Source organism: Gymnogyps californianus, chromosome Z (genome assembly GCF_018139145.2).
Source record: "Gymnogyps californianus isolate 813 chromosome Z, ASM1813914v2, whole genome shotgun sequence".
Classification (NCBI taxonomy): Eukaryota; Metazoa; Chordata; class Aves; order Accipitriformes; family Cathartidae; genus Gymnogyps; species Gymnogyps californianus.
The window spans coordinates 82,399,053-82,417,981 of record NC_059500.1 but is presented as its reverse complement, the minus strand read 5'-3'; the positions used below and the strand labels follow the sequence as shown (position 1 = coordinate 82,417,981).

General features: G+C 40.7%; 1 protein-coding gene across 1 annotated transcript; it reads right to left on the bottom strand.

The window, feature by feature from the left end:
* Window positions 1-1,249: 1,249 nt before the first annotated feature.
* SKA1 (spindle and kinetochore associated complex subunit 1) lies at window positions 1,250-18,848 on the bottom strand. The gene is made up of 7 exons (XM_050912850.1): window positions 18,782-18,848; window positions 17,787-17,879; window positions 16,710-16,834; window positions 15,894-15,985; window positions 12,111-12,248; window positions 7,117-7,286; window positions 1,250-2,403 (listed from the first exon to the last, which is right to left on the bottom strand). The coding sequence occupies exons 2-7, from the start codon at window positions 17,872-17,874 to the stop codon at window positions 2,255-2,257; spliced, it is 762 nt and encodes a 253-aa protein (XP_050768807.1). The 5' UTR covers window positions 17,875-17,879; window positions 18,782-18,848; the 3' UTR covers window positions 1,250-2,254.
* Between the last annotated feature and the right edge of the window lie 81 nt (window positions 18,849-18,929).

The following is an 18,929-nucleotide window of genomic DNA, read 5'->3' as shown; positions in this document are numbered from 1 at the left end:
AGGCAATCTCTAGGATCCCAGCCTCAACCTAAGTATAAAAAACACCCCCGTCGGCAACAAGCAGCCATTGGGTTGTGAACACCATCACATTGCACGCCGGCACAAGCAATGCTCGGCCATTTTAGAAGCTCAGGTTAGTCTTTGGCTACACTTTGTAATTACACCAGGCGTCAGAGGGCACAGTTGCTGCAAGCTTGCCCGATTTCTGTTGCTCTCGCTCTACTCCAGCCTTTAAATCTGCTCGTGCCGATTCTGTGCGCGGCCAGAAGGGCCCGCAGAGCTGCCGCAGCTGCGTGTTTCCTGTCCCTAGTGCTACGCAGGTACCGCAGGGCTTTCACGATCCAAAGCCCTGCTCATTTGAACAGTGAGGAATCAAACGTTTTGAGAACAGCAACTTTTAAACAATCGTTAAGAAAAGGGTCTCGCATCTCTCCCTGATTACAATAATAATTGAAACATTAGATACCTGTCTCAGTCTCGTTTGCCCATCAACAAGTTCCTTTTTAAGCCTGCCATAACTCTCCCGTATGCTTAGACCTCTCCTTACAACAAAGCGTTCACTGGGACATGGTTCTCCTGGGCCCATTTGGGGCTCTTTTTGCTTCTTCCCCACACTTTTAAAGTTAAAGCCACATAATCACAAAGTAAATTGCAGAGAAAGAAAAGTCAACATGCTGTAAATGCTGAAATAGCCCCACGTCCAACAGACCCTCCCTCTAGGGACACCTATGCAGCAGCATCTCCTGGTGCAGGCTAGAGGGCTGATGAGTCAGATGATCAGAGGAGAGCAGAAGAAAACAGAAGTTAGGCTGCTGGACAGTCTGGAGCCAGTCGCCTGGAAGTGTCAAAACCAAACATGAAATAAAAGGCAAGCCAGGGTAACTGCTTTATGAGGAGATTTCTTTTTATTAAATAGAAGGTTGCAAGTCCTGAATCTTGAAAGACTCTTAAGAGCACATGAAGCTGGGGGGGGGGGGGGGGGGGGGGAAGACCTGATGATCCGTGGACCCAAACCTCTACACTTTATCTGATATAAAATCAGCTTTGCAAAAAACAGATGGACTCAACTGACACCTACAGAAACTGATTTTGCACATCCTCTTGTGCCATGTGTTTATCTGAACATGAAATATATTCCAATACAACGCAGAGTAGAGACCTCAGCTTGGATCTCAACATCCCAGAGCAAAAGACAAAAAAACCCCTGAGACCAACCCCCCCCCCCACACACAAAAAAGGGAATCTAGCATTACATAGCACTCACCAGCATCTCTTTATTCAGAAAGTTCAAAGTTCATTCAGGGTCTTTTGCTCATTAAATTGTCATCTTAACACCGAGAGGGTACAAGAGGAGGTATTTTAGATTAGATGTTAGGATAACAGCATATACAGGCTCATGGAAGAAAAAGACAATAGCTTTTCTTATCAAAACAGTTTTTATTACTTGCAGAGTTGATATTTATCACAATAATTCTACTCTGGAACTTACTATACTAATAGGTCATTTGAAAGCAACCTTCTATAATAAAAAACTGTGACGAGTTTGACCAGTATTTTCAAAGTGAAAGTCAACATTTTCACTTAAACCCCACTGCTCTACAGTTTCAGTCTAATGGGTTGGTCTGAGGGAAAAATCTGGCTCCATGATGAAGTATGAAAACCACATGGCTAGCAGAACTACAGATCATCAGTCTGGAAGTGTTTAAGCCACCTCAGATCTTCCTGTTCAAGCGCTGCAGGAAACTCCAAAACATACAATTAGGATAAGAAGAAAAAGATTAAGAAAAGGAAAACTGGAAATTGGTTTGAGAGATTAAAAAAAGAATCAAATGCTTCCTTTGAGTAGTTACAGAGTCTTAAACAGTCTGCAACTCATAAACACAAAAGGAACATTATTAACAGGCAGAGAATGTAACTTTCAAGGGCTGACCTCAAAATGTGATAAAAACCGCCTGTGACCACAGGTGCACCAAGTGCCTCTCTAGTTTGCATTTGTAACTTACCAAAAGACAGTAGTTCCTCTCAAGCTTTCAAAGCAAAACTCAAATACTTCCAGGCCATTTGATATTGCCACTCCTAATTTAGGATAGATGTCTGAAAAGCATTTCTTGGTCCTTACTACTGCCTTTTGGAAAATAAGAGAGCTGGATAGGAATGCCCACACATAGAATCTCTCTGCAGACAACAAAATCTCTCTGCATCTCAGAATACTTCTGCCTTCCGTATCTTGGGTAAGCAGAATATGGAAAGCTCGTTAGCAGATGACATAGCGGACAAGTCTTGAGCCACGAACTTCTCTCACTCTCTGGCAGTGGCGCAGGATATTGAGGATCCTATGGAAGCGCTTGTCCACTTTCAGTTGAGTGAACTCTTTGATATCAGCCTCAACAATAAAAAATTCACCTGGAAAACAAATAATGACTTTGCTGTAGAAATGACTATGTTGTAGGATACACTTAACATTTCACCAGTAACAATACAACCTCTTCTTAACAATTCCACACACTGATGACAAAATACAAATCAGCAGTAGGATAGCCTCACGCTATCTTAGGAACTTCGTTCTGCTTTCTAAATTTGTCACCAGAAAGAAGAATTACCAGCCTTCCCATTAAGTTCAACTACCCTGCATGGTCCACAGGCCCCGTTCAGCGAGCTCCGTCTGTTGTCAGCTCTATCTACTAACATCTCTCAAACCATCCGTGCTCCTCTATGAGGCTATAAAGTCCGTAGCAGTCCAAAACACCACCCAGGGCCAGATATGAGATGCTCCACAGGTGTGCCAGAAGATGTGGAGGGTAGAAAGTCAATTGACAGCACACCTTGAAGAGCCTTGATGCCTAACGGTAAACTTCTCTTTGAGGCCTTGCCCATACGTGTTCTGCTCTTGATGACATCCGAAGCACTGACCTGAGCAAAACCAAAGAGATGCTCAGGGTCTGCCTAAAGATCATCGCACAGCTTTACAGAGAGAGGCACCGCGCTTCAGTGTTTCAATCATGGAACACAGTTGAGCAGCAGCGTAATTTGAATCCCAAGTAACTGCTTTGCAACGTCTGAAATAAACTGTAGCCTGATGACATTCTCTCAGCAGGCACTCAAGTTCTGGAATTGGTCCTTTGCAAATAAAAGGAAGGAGGCCTGCATACATCAGAGCTATGCAGCCCACCATTCCCTTGGCTTCCATCAGATTTGGAAAAGAATAATTCTTTGTTAATTAAGAAAATGCAAGAAAAAGTCTAACCACATGGAAAGGCATCCTCCCTCTGTCTCTTTAAGAACACAGCATAGGAAGGTCCTGCATCAGAGCTGGCAGCCCATCCCTTCTTGTAGTTGATTAACTACTTCTAAAAGGAAATTCTCATTATCAAGTGCTTGCAAGAAACCAAGGCCTTGACTGGACTTAAAGCATTTAAAATACCTGCAACAGAGCCCCAAGAGAAAGTCCCCACAAGCTTACAGTAGACATGAGGAAGGAAGGAAGGAAGGGGTTATTCTAAGCACTCCATAGCTGTATTCACTAGCTGTGATTTCATATTCAGTCTTTATACACTGCTCAGATAGAGATAATTATAGATCTAGTAAAATGACTGTACATTTAATACTTCCTGTAACAAGGCATAAGGTTTTAACCACGCATCTTCACAAAACCATAAGAAAGAAAAGCAATCTGAAACCAGGAACATGCTAATTAAGGTATAAGAAAGAAACATCCAGTTATCTTTAAGGAGAGGAAGCAGAAGGAAATAACATATTCTTCTGTAGTATCATGCTTCCAAGTCTCATGAGAAAGAAGTCACAAGGCTAGGGGCATTCTAGCTTGGAAAAAGAGGATAGCATTCTCCCTCCTCCTCCTTTTTGCCCTTAAAGTAAGGCAGAGGCAGCCTCATCTTAGATAATAGAAAGAAGAGATGCTCCATCTTAAGTTATTGGAGAGTCCCTCCAGTTTAACTGAGGAGAAAGTAGCTGATGCTAGCTGGAAAGCTGAAGCTGCCAGGAAAGCTTTTATTTGTTTATTAAACAAGTACAATATAGCTTTACACAGGCAAATCTGTGTTTTTATGTGAACATTTCATCTTGAAATTTCATCTCATGAGTGATCTAACAGGATACGCACTCCACTCTGAACAAGCATCCAAGGATGTGACAGCCCTTGGAACTAAGGTCCCAGAGTGCTGTTAATAAGCGTAGCGTTCCCCAAAATATTGCTTAGCCAGAGCTGAAGAGTAACAGATCGTGTTTTCTCACAGACTGGGCCATTTTGAGAGTTGCTGACACAGATGTCTAATAAGGAAGTAGAATCTTCCAGAGACAATAACTATCAAAAGCTGGAGGTCTTCCCCCAGATGGGAACTGTGCTGGAATCTCAACAGAGCTTGCAACACTGCCGAATTCACATACAGATGAGAAGGGGAAAGTTTGTTTACTAGAAAAAGAAAAAAAACCTGCATAACTGCTTAAAACGTAACTACAGTTGGATAGAGACCATTTGCAGTTTCCAGTAGTAGGGCAATACGCCTAAATGGTGTTAGGAACCCAGGGATAATCCACATACCGGTTTCGCAGTCTGTTATATCTGGGGAGCATCAGAATATCCTGAACCTGTGCAGAATACGATTGCTTCTTATATTTGCTCAGAATTCAGGGCAGCAACATTCAACATAGCAGGATCTTTTTTTATGAAGAAACCAGAGCTGGATAAAGGGCAATGGTTTGGCTGGAAACAGTAAGTCCATGCACTAAATTAGCTAGCTAAACTAACTGAATCACCTTACTGGCTGGAAGGTTACCCTGATAAACCAGGCAGCATCTTTTCTTCTCTTGAAATCAGAGGAAGAGGTCAGTTGGCAATCAGCCCAGGCTGAGAAACTGTGGGAATCCTAAGCAGAGAGACACTCACAGTAGAAATTTAAGCAAACAAATCAATGAATGCACAACCTCATCCTGAAAAATGCAATGAATAAAGACATTTAATCATTTTGTGCTGGCCAGATAAGAACCATCTGACAGCCTGCCAGACCTTTTCTGTAGACTTTCTAGATGATTACTCACAACAAACAAACCAAAAAAACCCTACCACATACACACACTCTCAGATGCTGAATGTCCTAGTTTCCTAACTGAACTTTCCAACATCAACAAGAAAATAAACACTGTCTCTCAGGTACTTTAAGAAATTAAAAGCCTCAATTTTTCAGACTTAAAAGAAATACTTTCTGGCAGAAAATTATCTCTGACTAGTTGTAGCTTTCTCAAGTTGCTAGAACAGCTCCTTCATTGCAGCCAAGGCTGTCATGGATCACGGTGCAGACTAAGCAGCATTCCAGGCCTAGGAAGGCCCTTCTAGTGTTTAACCTCTCCTCTATAGCCACGGGCTCACACTTCTTACTATCATCCTGAGGACAGTTAACAGTTAAACCAAAAAGATACTGTGAGTTAAAAATGATGAAGCAAGTATTTTACGAAATCCCAGATTAATATGAGCCATTGTTAGACTGAAGCAGAACTCGTCTAGAAAAAAAAACCAAACTATCCGAGCCCAAATCAGAAGCCAGTCATGTGAAGTAGTCTAGCTGCATGCCTTCAGCATGTTTTTATTAAAGTCCTTTACAACACTGACTTTCATATGACATGTTTATCCTATAGGTCTCAAAATAAAGTGCCAGGCATGTCCATCATATCAGAATTCCTTCCCTACAGAAGAGATACATTCAGAATCTAGAAGTTAGTGATGTTATCACCATACCATAAATACTGAGAGAGTCTTGATCAGCGACAAGTCCAAAGGAAGGAAGAAGTTGTAGTTTGTCATAAGGTGACTCCTGAGTACCCAGTGAATGGGCTCAGGGCAGAACGTTCTTGCATTCTGTCCAGGGCAAAAATTGAGGTGCGGGTGCCAAGGTGTTGTCAGAAAAAGAGCTCTCTTTCTGTGAGACAGAAGAGAGTTTGCTCCACACTTATGTCTGAGCTTGGAAACATGAGGGCATTCTAAGGACATCGCCAAGTTTGATATGTGCAGTACACCCCTCCAGGAATAATTACATACTTCTACTCAAAAGGAAAGGAATGTCAGAAAGGAGATTTTAATATTAGAGATTTACTGTGCCACATATCTTTGGAAATAACTAACCTGTAAGTACAACTTGCTTTTAAATTGAGAGACAGACATTTTGGTGCATTTTTGCTCCCTCTATGCTTTAGGAGGGGAAAACTTCTTAAGGTTATCAGACAGGCCTGTCTCTTCCACAGAGTCACTGCAGCATGACTGATTACCCAGATTTCCCAACTTCAGAACAAATTTTTAATAGTTCATGTCCATTCTAGCTTAAAAACTGAAAACGCAGTTTATGCAGTTTGGTTACCAAACTAGGAGTCTCCAGAACTTGTAGTGATTCCAAATAAAATCTTGGTGCCCTCAAAGTTTTTGCTACAACATACCATGAAAGTGACATGTTTTCAGTGAAAGCATATAAAAAGTAACCAAATCAGTTATGGGAAAACTCTTCAGTCACAACAATAACCCTTGTTGCTACACTGTATGACTTTATCCAGAAGAGGTGACTGGATTTTATACTGACTACCCAGTTCTGTATAATAATAAGACATTTATATTCCTTATGGCCTAGAATCTGATCCAGAGATGAAGCTCATTTCTGTTCTCCTCCCCTTATATCAAGAGAGAACCAGAACTTTCATTGCTCCAGACTGTTGAAGCATTGTTTGCCCCCTGTAGCGGACAGGAATTCTTCAGGGCCAAATCTGATTTAGACTATGGCACCCCGTGCTGGGAAGGGAGGGAAAGCCCTGCTAAGTCTACAGATTAATTTTTTTTTTTCCCCTGTTCTCCATCTGAGAATAAGCAATAGCAGGTTTTCTAAAGTTTTTCAGGACTCATGGTTTTAAACATGCCCACAGGTTAGGCCATTGCACCAACCACCAGACTACCAGCCTGGATGGACTATTTTCTGAGAATAAGATGCTGCAAGTTACACTATAACATGAAAAGCACGTGCTGTCATTAGTCATTTAATATTTTGTCCAGTATTTTTATACTTGTGCTGCAATATCGAAGTGTTATGAGTCTGGTACTAACAAAGGAAAAAGAAAAAAAAATACCTTTTGTATCCTTAGTTTCTTCTTCCAGGAACCTGTGGTAGAGATTTCTGACTGCTGCATTCATAGATTTCAGAGGCTGATGCAAAATCTTATACTTGCCCACCACAGCCTTGTTTATATCTTGAACAACTGCATTGATCTGGTCATATGTTAAACGACCTTTCATATACCTACAAATAAAAATAAAAATCAGTAACTAGAAAGTCACAGATTAAGTTCTGTGTTTATTTTTCTCTTTCATCAGCCTTAATTGATCATGATATTCCTAGTCAGAGGCAGTTTCTTCCGCTTTGTGTTAATGAATAAACATAGTAGATAATTTTGTTCATTTCCTTGATTGTTTAATAATCTTGAAGGTAAATAAGCCATGATAAAACCTAAACCAGAAAGATGAAACATTAGAAAGCTAAATTAAGAAGTAAAAAATGTCCAGTGCTTAAGCTGTAAGGAGCCTTTCAAAATGGAATAAAGGTTGCTTTTATAGTGTACCACAAACTAAAAACGCAGAAAAATCAAGCAACTTTGCAGAAAACATAGCACGAGCCAAAACTGAAGTTAAATGTTTCTGCCTAAGAGCGCCATTTGGTTCATGTTATAATCATAAATAACCTGTGTTTGATCTTACAGCCATTCCTTTGTTTTTTTGAAGAAAGAGCAGTTTTGTCTTGTTGTTTATATTTTATTGTGCAACCTACTCAGCTATACAGACACAGTTCTGCACTACCAATACCCACTTCTGAACTTTCAGAGCAATTCATAAAACTAGTACTAAAATAATAAGATCTGTTGATAACAGCCTAGAGGTACAGGAAGCACAGAAGATAAAAACAAAGTGATGTGGAAATATTAGAACACTGGGATATTTGCAAGTAAAGCTACTCAGTATTTATAGATGTAAAGGCATGCATTCAAGGAAAAGGAAACATGCTACAAACTGAAGGCCATTATATAAAAATGAAATCTGAAACTCATATGACAAGCAGTAAGCTAAATACAAAACAAAACCTCAGAAAACACTGCAGTAAAAGCCAGGGCAACCTTACAACTTGAATTATCCTGTGATCACCGTTCAGTCACTACAACAAACCAAACTGGGCTGTTTGTGTTTGGTTCAGTATCGGCTTGCAGATGTGTGGAATTGAGAAAAGTGTTACAATTCATTTTCAGAATGAATGGGGTTCTTTAGGTCAGTACATCAGGCGGCTAAAAGCTGTAGGACAATAAGACTGAAAAGATCAATGAACAGGAAATTCCTCCCTCATTTTAATCTGAATGGAAAAACTCCATCTGTGGAAAACATACAAAGGATTTAAAGCACAGGTAGCTAATCAATTACAAATTCAATATTCCAAACCAGAATGCGGGCAGGCATTCTACAATTGCCAACTAAAAGTAAGTGTTCGCTGTAGATTTTAATAATAGCCAGTCCCTGCCGGGGAGACAGGTCTGCACAGGGTGTGCAAAAACTCCTGAATTCAAAGCAATTGCTCTAATTTCAGACTGAATTGCCACTATGTTATTTGCTGCCAGTTTTCAACTTTATTGATACTTTGATTAATCCAGATTCAAAGTTGGAGGTGCAGCCATTTTTATAAAAACGCTCTACTTGGCACACATAACATCTTTTCAAATAAAAGCAGCACTACCAGCCCTGAAATGCATCACACTCAGCATAAACAAGTAACACAGCCTATAACCACAGAACGGCTTTGCCTGTATACATTAACTGCTATTTATTGCTCTATCTGCATCCCTTAGCCTATTTATAAAGTCACGGGGGAATGTGCAGAGCTATGAAGATTAAGGCCAGAGGTATAAAATACCTGTATTTAAGTTCCTATGCTCCCGCTATCAATAGACATAGTGAATACACTTAATAAAGCCAAGAGAACACCTCAGCTCGTCCTGAAGCATAAAGAGAAGCAGGATTTGGTTGCCTAAACCTAAGGACCGAGTGGTCTTTGAGAGGCCCTCAGGCATCCAAGATGCTCACACGGGGCCAGCAGATGTGCTGGGGTTTACAGAAAATTCAGTAACTAAAGATCTGGCAGTGCATGCTAAAGCATCTGCAGTGGCACCAGACAGTTCTGCTCAGGCAACAAAACACGCCATTAGCAGCCAGGCAGCTGAGCCATTTTCTAGTTTCACCGACTGTACTGACTAGATGCTCAGCGACAAGAGTGGGCCTGGGGACACTCGGTGAGTGTGGAAACACCTGCATCACAGACACTTAAGTGTAGGCGCCTTAATCTGAAACTAAATTCTGTCAAAAGCAACTGGAATTTTTCTTCTATACATAACTGTAAGGATCATAAAAACTCCAGCTGTTCCACAGTCTTCTCATGTTTCTATCCAGCCATGGCTAGCAAACCCATAAATGCTGACATTTATTTCAGTCCATACATACACTAATATAAAAATACAAAGTTGAGAAGTTCCAAATTCATCCATTTAATTTAGATTTAAAATAATTTTAAGATCTGCTTCACTATACCAAAAGCAAAAACATTCAGAACTTTTTTTTTAAGAAAAAAAACAAACTAGTGACCCAATTTCTTTTTTTAATCCACAGAAGCCCTTTTCAAAACATTTTTTTCCATAGGTATGAAAACCAAAGCACAGTGCTGTGTTCTTCAAAGAAAACAACAACATCAATATATCACATATATACCACTGGAAAAGAGAGAAATCTCCTAATGGCCAACCCTGCTCCCTCAAAAACGCTTAGGCTAAAAGAAACATATATTCCCCCAAGTTGCCATCTTCTGAGACTTTAGAGTTATAATGAATGTGCAGATTCTAAAAATATCTTAAGCGGTAAGAATTTTAGAGACAGAATAAAGCAAGCATTTTCCTTTGCCTTGAATTCAAAGTTAACCGAGACATCTACTGTGCAATTTCCTTTTTCTTCCTCCAAAAAGTGTCTTCCTGCAACAGATTTGAAGGCTAAGATAATTTGCAAGTTTCTCACTGTGTGAGAGTATTCTATTTGATCAAGGCGCTCCATATCTGCACCTTAACACAGCATGTACCTTTGTTAAATACCTGCTGCAGAGTTCTAAAAGTATGAAGTCACTGAAGACTGTATATCCCTTTTAGTGCCCTAATGATGTTAGGGATAGATTCTCTTTCACTTTCAGCACAAAGGGGGCGAAAACCACCTCGATTTTTCAGTTACAGTCTGCCACAGCTGCAGTAGGAAGGGAGAGAGGAATGAGACTCTTGGCAGATGCAAAACCCATGATACCCAGCTGGTATGGGATTTAGACACATATGTGATGCATATGCACAGTTGTGCTTTATTAAGTCCCTCAGACAGGCTTAGCATAGGCACAGTCCTGTGCTAGCACAGCCACGCAGCTCCGGGACCAGAGCTGCATGAAAATGCGGTAGTATCCCTTGTTACTGTTGCCAGCAGGTATAAAGAGATCCTACATCAGAATCAGTCCTGACCTGGAGAACTGGGATATGAACCTAATTCTCATTCTTTTACGAGAATATGTTAGGTGTGAGAAAATTGGGGTCACAAACATTGGCTGCTTAGATTTAAATAGTTTAAATACTATTAAATAGTATGTGAAATTGCAAGCTTAGCTGAATCCCTCAGTCTTGTATTACAATGCTGCCAGGCAACAGGAAAAACTGGTAGATTAATAGATCTATTTAAATTCATGCAAATCTTCCTCCACAGAACAAACATGCCTTTCCCATCTCAATAAAAATATTTCTATAGCCCCACAAGCACAGTTTAAGATGCAACCTTTCTATAAACCAGCGATGAATGTAAGAGTATCCAGCTGGCCTCTGTCCCCATTCTCCCCTCCCACCTTCCACTTTCAAGGGTAATGAAACATTTTAAGGGGCTATCAGGAAAGATCAGCTTTAAGTGGAGGTTAAAACAACATTTGGCTGGGATGGTTTATCTTGCCTTAGCAGAGATAAAGACCAAAAATTCCCATGCTCCAGCTTTACCTTTCCAAAATTTTATCAGAAGTACCTAAGGGAGTAAATCCACCAAATACTAGAGATGATCTGCAGAATAAAAATATCAGGTGCATGCACTTTTAAGAAGTAACCAAAAGAGTCCTTTAGCATCAGCTCAACTTTCAGGCTCCTTCGTTTTTTGGATTGAGCAATTTGGTGGAAGAAAGTGGACACTGCTCACCTGAAAATTTTGGAAGCTATAGGAAAGATGATTTGAAAGCCTCAAGTAAAACACAGACTCAAAAAAAATTCTTACTGAAACAAGTGTTGTCAGGGAACACACTGAATCTAGAGTCTAGATAACACTTTAGCCTTAGGCATCAAGAGAATTTTCTCCTTTTTGCAGAAATATTTGTCCTTGTCCCCAAAACGCCATTTAAGAAAAGTTGTTCCTGCATGACAGACTTCAGACAAGGATATCTATTAATCAGGTCCTGATGGTAGGGGAAAAAACCCACAGCTTTCTATTGCAGAAATTTGGGTTATTTTTTTGCTTTTAACAAGTCTGATTTCTTTTCCTGTCTCAAAAGAGATTGATAAGTCAAGAACCGAAGTTTTCAGAAACGAATAGTCAGGTCAAATAAAAAGAGCATTTATCATTATTTTTCCTTTTAAGTGTAACGATACCTTTCATCTTATGATATGATGGCTCTTTTTTTAAATGTCAGTTTTCAAAACAAGAAGAGAACCCATCTATTAGCTAATACATTTCTGTTCATACTATTAAAGTGACTTTTGAGATAATACGTTTGGGTTTTAACTTATTAGTTCTGATCTTCCCAACATATACATAAAAAAGAACCTAATTAGCTCTATTAATTTCATTTTCAGGTTTGCCAGTATTGCATATAAACTATTTGGAGCTATCATCATGATGTTTCATCCTGTGGAACATTTAAAATTTCAAAACATCTCTGTCAGTCTCAGTTCTGCAAGAGCTCGCTTTCCCAAACCTGCGTTTGCCACCCAAATTGGCATGACGGGGTCTAAGAAAAGCCATGCTTACTTACGCAGGAACACTTTCAAATTCTTCTGCAGTTATTAAGGGTACTTCTTTAATAAGTCTTGGCTCTTTTGTAGGTTTCTTTGCACGTTCAGGTTCTACAACTTTTGTTTGTTCTTCACATTTCACAGTTAGCCCAGTGATGCTGTAAAATGAATGAATATTAAGTGTATAAATAGCAGATAAGTAGTAAGGAGAATACCATTATATTATCAAGTCTGCTTACTCACAGACCTAAGTTCCAACCCATCTGTTAGGCTGGATGAACACAATTCACGCTCTTTCCTGAAAGAAAAATAAATAAAGAAAGCCTACTCCATTTCAAATTGCATACTTTAGCTGACTTCATTATAGCTCTTCATTTCTCTGCTAGAGAGGCTGCTAGCAGGTGAACTGGAAGCCGTCCAAATGCAGCACAGAGCAGTTAAGAATTCAATGTACCATTACATTTCACAGAACATGAGGCCTCGCTTTTTATCAGATGAACCACAGCACAGAGCTGCAGCCTAACAGGCAGATTTGAAATACTTCACAGCTCTTTGAAACAAGTTCAAATCTTGGGAAGCCTGACTCATCCATTAATCTTTTGAAGCAAAGAAATTCAACACCATCTAGCAGGCTGGGATTTTTTATTTTTTATTTTTTTTTAGGCAAGATCCCAAAAGCAGAGGAATTTCCTGCTTTGAGTGATTATTAGAGCATTATTTTTATAAATTCACCCTTCCTCCAAACCCTCAGCTTAGAGCCTCAAACGCCAAGTTATTTGCCAGCCACCCACCTAGCTGCTCTCCTACTCATCCGTAGGAGGACAGCAAAGAGGATACATTTGGCCAAATTCACTGTCATCTGAATACAAGGCTATTAGTGGGCTGAGATGCGCAACAGAAATAACTAAAGCAGTACCGAGCTGACCTGTCACAAAGAACTGATCCTCTACTTTGATCTAACATTTGATCTAACCAAAGAAGAGATCTTTGTTTGACACGGGGCTCTACAGTCAGCAAACGGCACAGCAGTGCCCCATCTGTCGACTTGAGGGCCGGGAGTTGATGTGTCACTTGGTGTGACACCCCCAAACCCAGTGTCCCATTTCCTAGGGAAGAAGACTGCAGCGCAGAGGACAGCGAGTGCCACCTGCTGGGCTCCCAAACTGGTCCGTGACACAGTGGACAGGGGAAGCTCTGCTCCATGCCACGCCACAACACAGAGCCCTTCTGAAATCCAGGATACCAACAGTTAAACTAACTCAGATGTAAACACCTGAAAAACAAGGTGAGGCCCTGTACAAAACTAATCCTGGCACCCTAGCTGGCACTAGTCGCAGGGAATGTCAGCAAGGAAGAGGGAAAGGGAAGGGTGGGGATTTTTGGTGGTGCTGGAGGTGGGTTTGGAATAGAAGGATAAACACAAGGTCCGAGAGAGGTGAGTTTGCATCTTAAAACTTCACTCCTCTCGTACACTCCAATCTCCTGCCATCCTCCTCACTGCAACAAACCTCTTATCTTTTCTAGATGATTCCCCATCCCCAGGTACTTCTGCTTTGAGTTCCTACCCACTACCTTGCCTGTACATTGCTGCAGTGAGATGGTACGCATACAGCTCACTGCTGACCTGGACCATGAAAAGAAAGAACCGAAGCTTGTATTCAGAATCTGGCTTTGGTGTAGTGAGAAACTGCTCTCTCAAGAAACACCTGGAATACAAAGGGCTTAAGATACACTGAACTTGTTTTTTATTTCAGTGAGATTCCTCCGGTAAATAAGAACATCAAAACCAAGAACACAGGAGAGAAACAATAGCTAAAGCCATGAATTGTTCAATTCGTCTGTGTGGGCGTTTTCATTCTTTTTGAGATTCGAAGGCCTGTCTCAGTGTTCGAGTGCTCGCTCTGCTTTCTGCATTACTTATCTCATGATATTCACTCAACAGAAAATTAGTAGTCAGCTCTGCAAGCATTTTGGGACGCGGAGGAACAGAAATAGAGAAGGTCAATGGAGGAAGGTTTGGGGAAGAGGACTGAAGACCTATTTACAGTGATACAGATGGATTCTGACCAATTACGGTCTGTCTTGCACTTGCTTGATCCTCTGCTGCACAACACAGTGAACACCAAGAAGTGACAACATGGGGACAAAGGGTGCTTTGACAAATGGCATTAACATATAATATATTATTCCTCAGGAAAAACCAACAACACATACTGACACTGACAGAACAGCAACTGTAATCTGGCAGAGCACAATCTGTAGAAAATTATTAGAAAAACTTGCTTACTGTTACATGTGTGGTTCTCTCTAGAAAGGGAAGGACCAGCTGAAGTGGTATCACAATGAACTTCTTGATCAAAAGTCAGACAAGAATGGAAGGGAAACCAACATCCCAAAGAATCTTTTTGATATCAGAGGCAACACAATCCCTAAACAAGCCTCATTTGCATCTAAACAATTTCCAGGAGCTAAGATAAACTTAAGACAAAGGTTTTTCCTAAATTAAGAAAGTTACAAAAGGAAGGCAGAACCCCAGTGACAGTTTCTGAAGAACTGCCATTCTTTCACATACACACACACAAAAAGCAACACCTAAATTGAAAAGGAAATTGAAAAGGAACAAGACATCTCTAGACACATTTTAGGAGGCTGTTTCCTAAACTGAGGGTTCATGTCTAAAGGGTCACATTCAGAAGAAAGCTTCTGCACAAGTCATCTCTTTACCAGGTAAGACTAGTCCTAGTTTCAATACAAGCAGCACCTACACAGATGAGAATATTGCTACATACTATCCAAGATTGCTGTTCATTTTTCTCTTCTGTAACCCTATTTCCACATCCTTAACCTTTTACTTTGCTGGAATACGCCTGTAATATTTTCAGCCTGAGGCTTGTCTGGCATTAGGAGCAAGACCAGGTAAAGCTGATAGATTCAGGGCACATATTGGAAGCATTGAATTCAATCAGACTGATGCATTGCCTTCTGACAAGCTACAAGGGTGGAAACAAGTTCTGGGATCTCCAGATGTTAGACTCTAGAAGAGAAAAGACCGCCATCTGGCACACACTAACGTCACTCAAAAATAAAAAGCAATTCCAACAGGCCAGAGAAAGAACTGACCACTCTGAGAAACCTAGTCAGAGTTATAATGTCTTAGAAGCCTTCTGAATAATAGCTATTGTTTCACATACTTGTGTCTCATTCTCTCACTTGAGCTACTTTATTCTGAACAGCTTCTTAGTACAGCCCTCTCAAAGGCAGGTGGATGTCATTGCTAGCTAAAATAAATGCCAGGCTGCTGCAGGGAAAGGAGAATAAAAATACCACAACCATAATTCAAATCCCCACAGAAAGATGATTGAGTTAGAGGACTTTTTTTTTTAAATGATATTTGGAAAGGCAGTGTTGAACTTCAGTTCTAGTGACCCAGCATTTGGATAACTAACCCACCCTTCAATCCTTAGGTACTGCAGCTATCAAATCAGCGTGTTTGCAATCCTAAAGCAAGGAATGCTCGGATTTATCGAAGAACTAGCTTTGTACTGTAATGTCACACCTGCCACTGGAAGCTTCCATCTGAACAACTTGGTATTTTATAGGTTTTACCTGAGGGATTTGTTAGGGTGCTAGCACAAGCCTGGTAGTTAACAGTCAAGAGCAAAACTCCAGAATCAATACATATAACAACCTTCGCTCCCCAAAAGTTCACAGTTAATATACAGTAAAAGGAGTAGAGCTGTACAATGCTGCAGCTGGACACTGCCAGGAGCAGCTCGGTACCTCCATGCTCATGTACCACATACCAGCTCTGAGTTGGTTTAGGCAGATGGGGAGGAATGTTTTCACGGAGGTGCTGTGCTTCATTTTGATCTCTCTCAGCAGACTTCTGGAGCTCCTGAAATTGACATTAGACTTCATCAGAAATCTGAAACTATTAATGTCAAGCCAGTAAAATTAGTTTACTATTAGGGTGATGCTAAAATAATTTTTAACTTAAGAGGTGTTCTTTGCTCTCTCCCCATCATCTTGCCTCTTTACCCCTTAATTTCCCAAGAGCAACTAGTAAAGCTCAGAAAAACAAAGCTAAGAGTGAGAAAACATACGCTTGTCTGTCCTTGCCCTCAAAGCGTCAGAGAAATTTGAGTGGGCAAGAAGTAAATCTTTAACAATACACCCTAGCAGGTCTGTGTAGGGGAATGGTGGTGGTGATGAAGAGATACTACAGGAAACTCATCTACATTCCCCAAACAACACTTTCACAAAAGACTTAACACGTGAAGGCACTGCAAACACACACTAGAACAACAGAGAAATATTCTAATTAAATAGTTTTCATAGCTATTGCAAGGATGTAAAAATAGAACTGCTCTTTAGATCACAGTATCTATTATGATAAACACATGCTTTCAATGTATAAACCTTGAAAAATAAAATCTTTAATGTTCACTATGCTGGAGAGCTGCTTAATAAACCATCAGTAAGCCTGTTCCAAGCCCCAGTTTCTCTTGTAAGCACATGCATCCAAACATATCACTGAGGATCCAGAAAAGAACAACTATGCACTTATCAAAGATTCCTTTGAATCTTTCAGTATTTTATGAACAGGAAAAAAAGATTACTTTCAGCAAATTCTTCAGTTTTTCTTGCTGTTGAACTTCGGTTTCCATTTTATTCAGGAGATCATGCAAGAGAACCATCTCATTTCCTATTTTACAGAGCATAGATTTGAGGGATGGTTCTTGACCTGTCAAAGAGAGAACGTTAAGCCAAAACACCTCCAGCACAAAACCAAAATCCCATTTCCCTTCCTTCCACAAGCAGCAATTATCTGCTAACTCTATGCTCCCCAACCACTCTATCTTCCCAGGAGAAGCAGCAATATTCACTAGTCAAACTGTCAACCTCCTACTCCATACAGCCAACAGAATTCCAAGCTGCTGCAGGAATAAAGGCCTCTCTCCAGCATGATGCTGGAAAGCGCTAAGCTGTGCCCACCACCACTGCGGGTTGCAGGTGGAGGACACAGGTCTTAAACGCAGCCTGGCTTTCACAACTGCTTGGCTGCAGCACCCTGTTCTGCTTCATGATCTCCCTCTGTTTAGGGGAGCCCGAAAGCTACCGCCCTTTTTGGAAACAGTTACAGCTCCTCTTCCAACAAGAGTTTAGCCTAGATGACCAGATGACCCTCCCAGCCAACATTTCTATGATCCTGGGTAACCTCTATTTGTGCCTAGGAAAGGATAAGAGTTGAATCTAAAATAGATCAATTTTAGCACGCCAGTTTAAAAAAGTTTGTTACCCACTGCATGTTTGCATCACAGCCAGGCACTCCTGGAATGCTAGGACAAGACACCTGTATAAACCTCCATCTATGCCTTTGCACATTTTTGTAATTAGGCTTAACATACTCACCAAGATATTTTTTCTTGTCCTATCTGGAGCTTTCCCCACCAAGTATATAGACTGGTGGTTAATGTACCCATATTCTTCATGTCCCTCAAAGGAACATACTTCCACTTAGCCTGCATTCTCTGCTTAGTTCCCTGATAATGCTCCCATTTTGCCATCCTTGCTCACTTTGTTGTTGTTCTCTATATTTTTACTTGATTTCCACTTCATGTTACATTTCATGTCTAATTAGAGCATTCCCTTTTCTGCAAGGAGGTGCAAACCAAACCCCACTCTTAATTTTTTACCTATGTTTCTTAACTGAAGAGTCTTTTTAATAGTTGAAATCTTCGTGTTGATGTGAAAGCATAAATCTTCCAGGTCTGAGGACGCCATATCCTCTATTATCATACAGAGGGGAAACAAAAAAGAATGCAGTATTTTAAGACAGACCTAAGTTGCAAACACTAAGCACACGAGCAGAATTTTAAAGAGGACTCTGATCTGTCAAAGAAGCAAAGGAAACTTAAATGAAGCAGTAAATGTAGTAACTATCTTCTATTTTACTAAACTGAAAGCAGGAGAGGCAGCACAAAGTGACTGGCATTAGACAAGACAAAGCAATTTCCCTGAACTCTGGAGATAAATGCAGTGTAATATCAGTACAATGATTCCTCATCAAACTGGATAAGTCTTCACTATATTAACATGTTCACTACTAAAGGAGCTGGAAATTTACTGCAATAAACAAGAAATATCTAGTTTATATTAAGTAGTGCTATAAGGCTCTCTCAGGGAGATTGCATCAGATGATCAGTATTTAAAAGAGGTTGTTTTTTTTTAAAAAAAAGGCCAGTAATTAAACAAAATGTGCACTTGCTTGCTAGCAAAGTACAGAGGCACAAAAAGTAGCATTATATAAAGGTTACTCTTGTGTACGTATACTTATTAACTCTATTATAGAAAATAATTGATTAAAAAAGTTGCTGAAATGCATCTTCCCCAATCGCAGCGTAACAAACCTCCATTTAATACTGTTGTCTGGCAGTCCTTGTGTTTACAGCGCTCACACAGCTCCCTCTTGTGGCTAACTCACACCTGAAAATGAAGCTTTTATTCCCCTTTAGTTTTAAAATACTGTGGAACTAGCACGCTCGCTGAATTAGTTACTAGAGATTTGTCGATTTCCACACCTTCCATACTTGAGGAGAAACCTCCGTAACCCGCGGCAGCCCCCGCCCTCCATGTTGCCCCACGTCCTGACCCAACACGAGTATTTCCTCCCCCAGCGCCCCGCTCTCACCGCTGACGATGACCGGAGCCCGCTCGCTCGGGGCGGTGAGGAGGAGAAGCGGCTCCCCGCCGCAGAGCCCCGGCCGCCCCGCCGTCTCTCGGCGGCAGCGCCGGTTCAAACCCGCCGCCCTCGGCCGGCCGTTAAGAGAGCGCAGGCG

What these genes read in the sequence shown, in the direction of transcription:
- SKA1 (XM_050912850.1), bottom strand. Translation starts at nt 17,874, where the DNA reads ATGGCGTCCTCAGACCTGGAAGATTTATGCTTTCACATCAACACGAAG. An exon ending in TCTTCAGTTAAGAAACATAG is followed by an intron (nt 16,835 to 17,786) that starts GTAAAAAATTAA and finishes TCTCTTTGACAG; the next exon opens with GTCAAGAACCATCCCTCAAA. An exon ending in AGAAACTAAGGATACAAAAG is followed by an intron (nt 2,404 to 7,116) that starts GTATTTTTTTTT and finishes TTTGTTTTCCAG; the next exon opens with GTGAATTTTTTATTGTTGAG.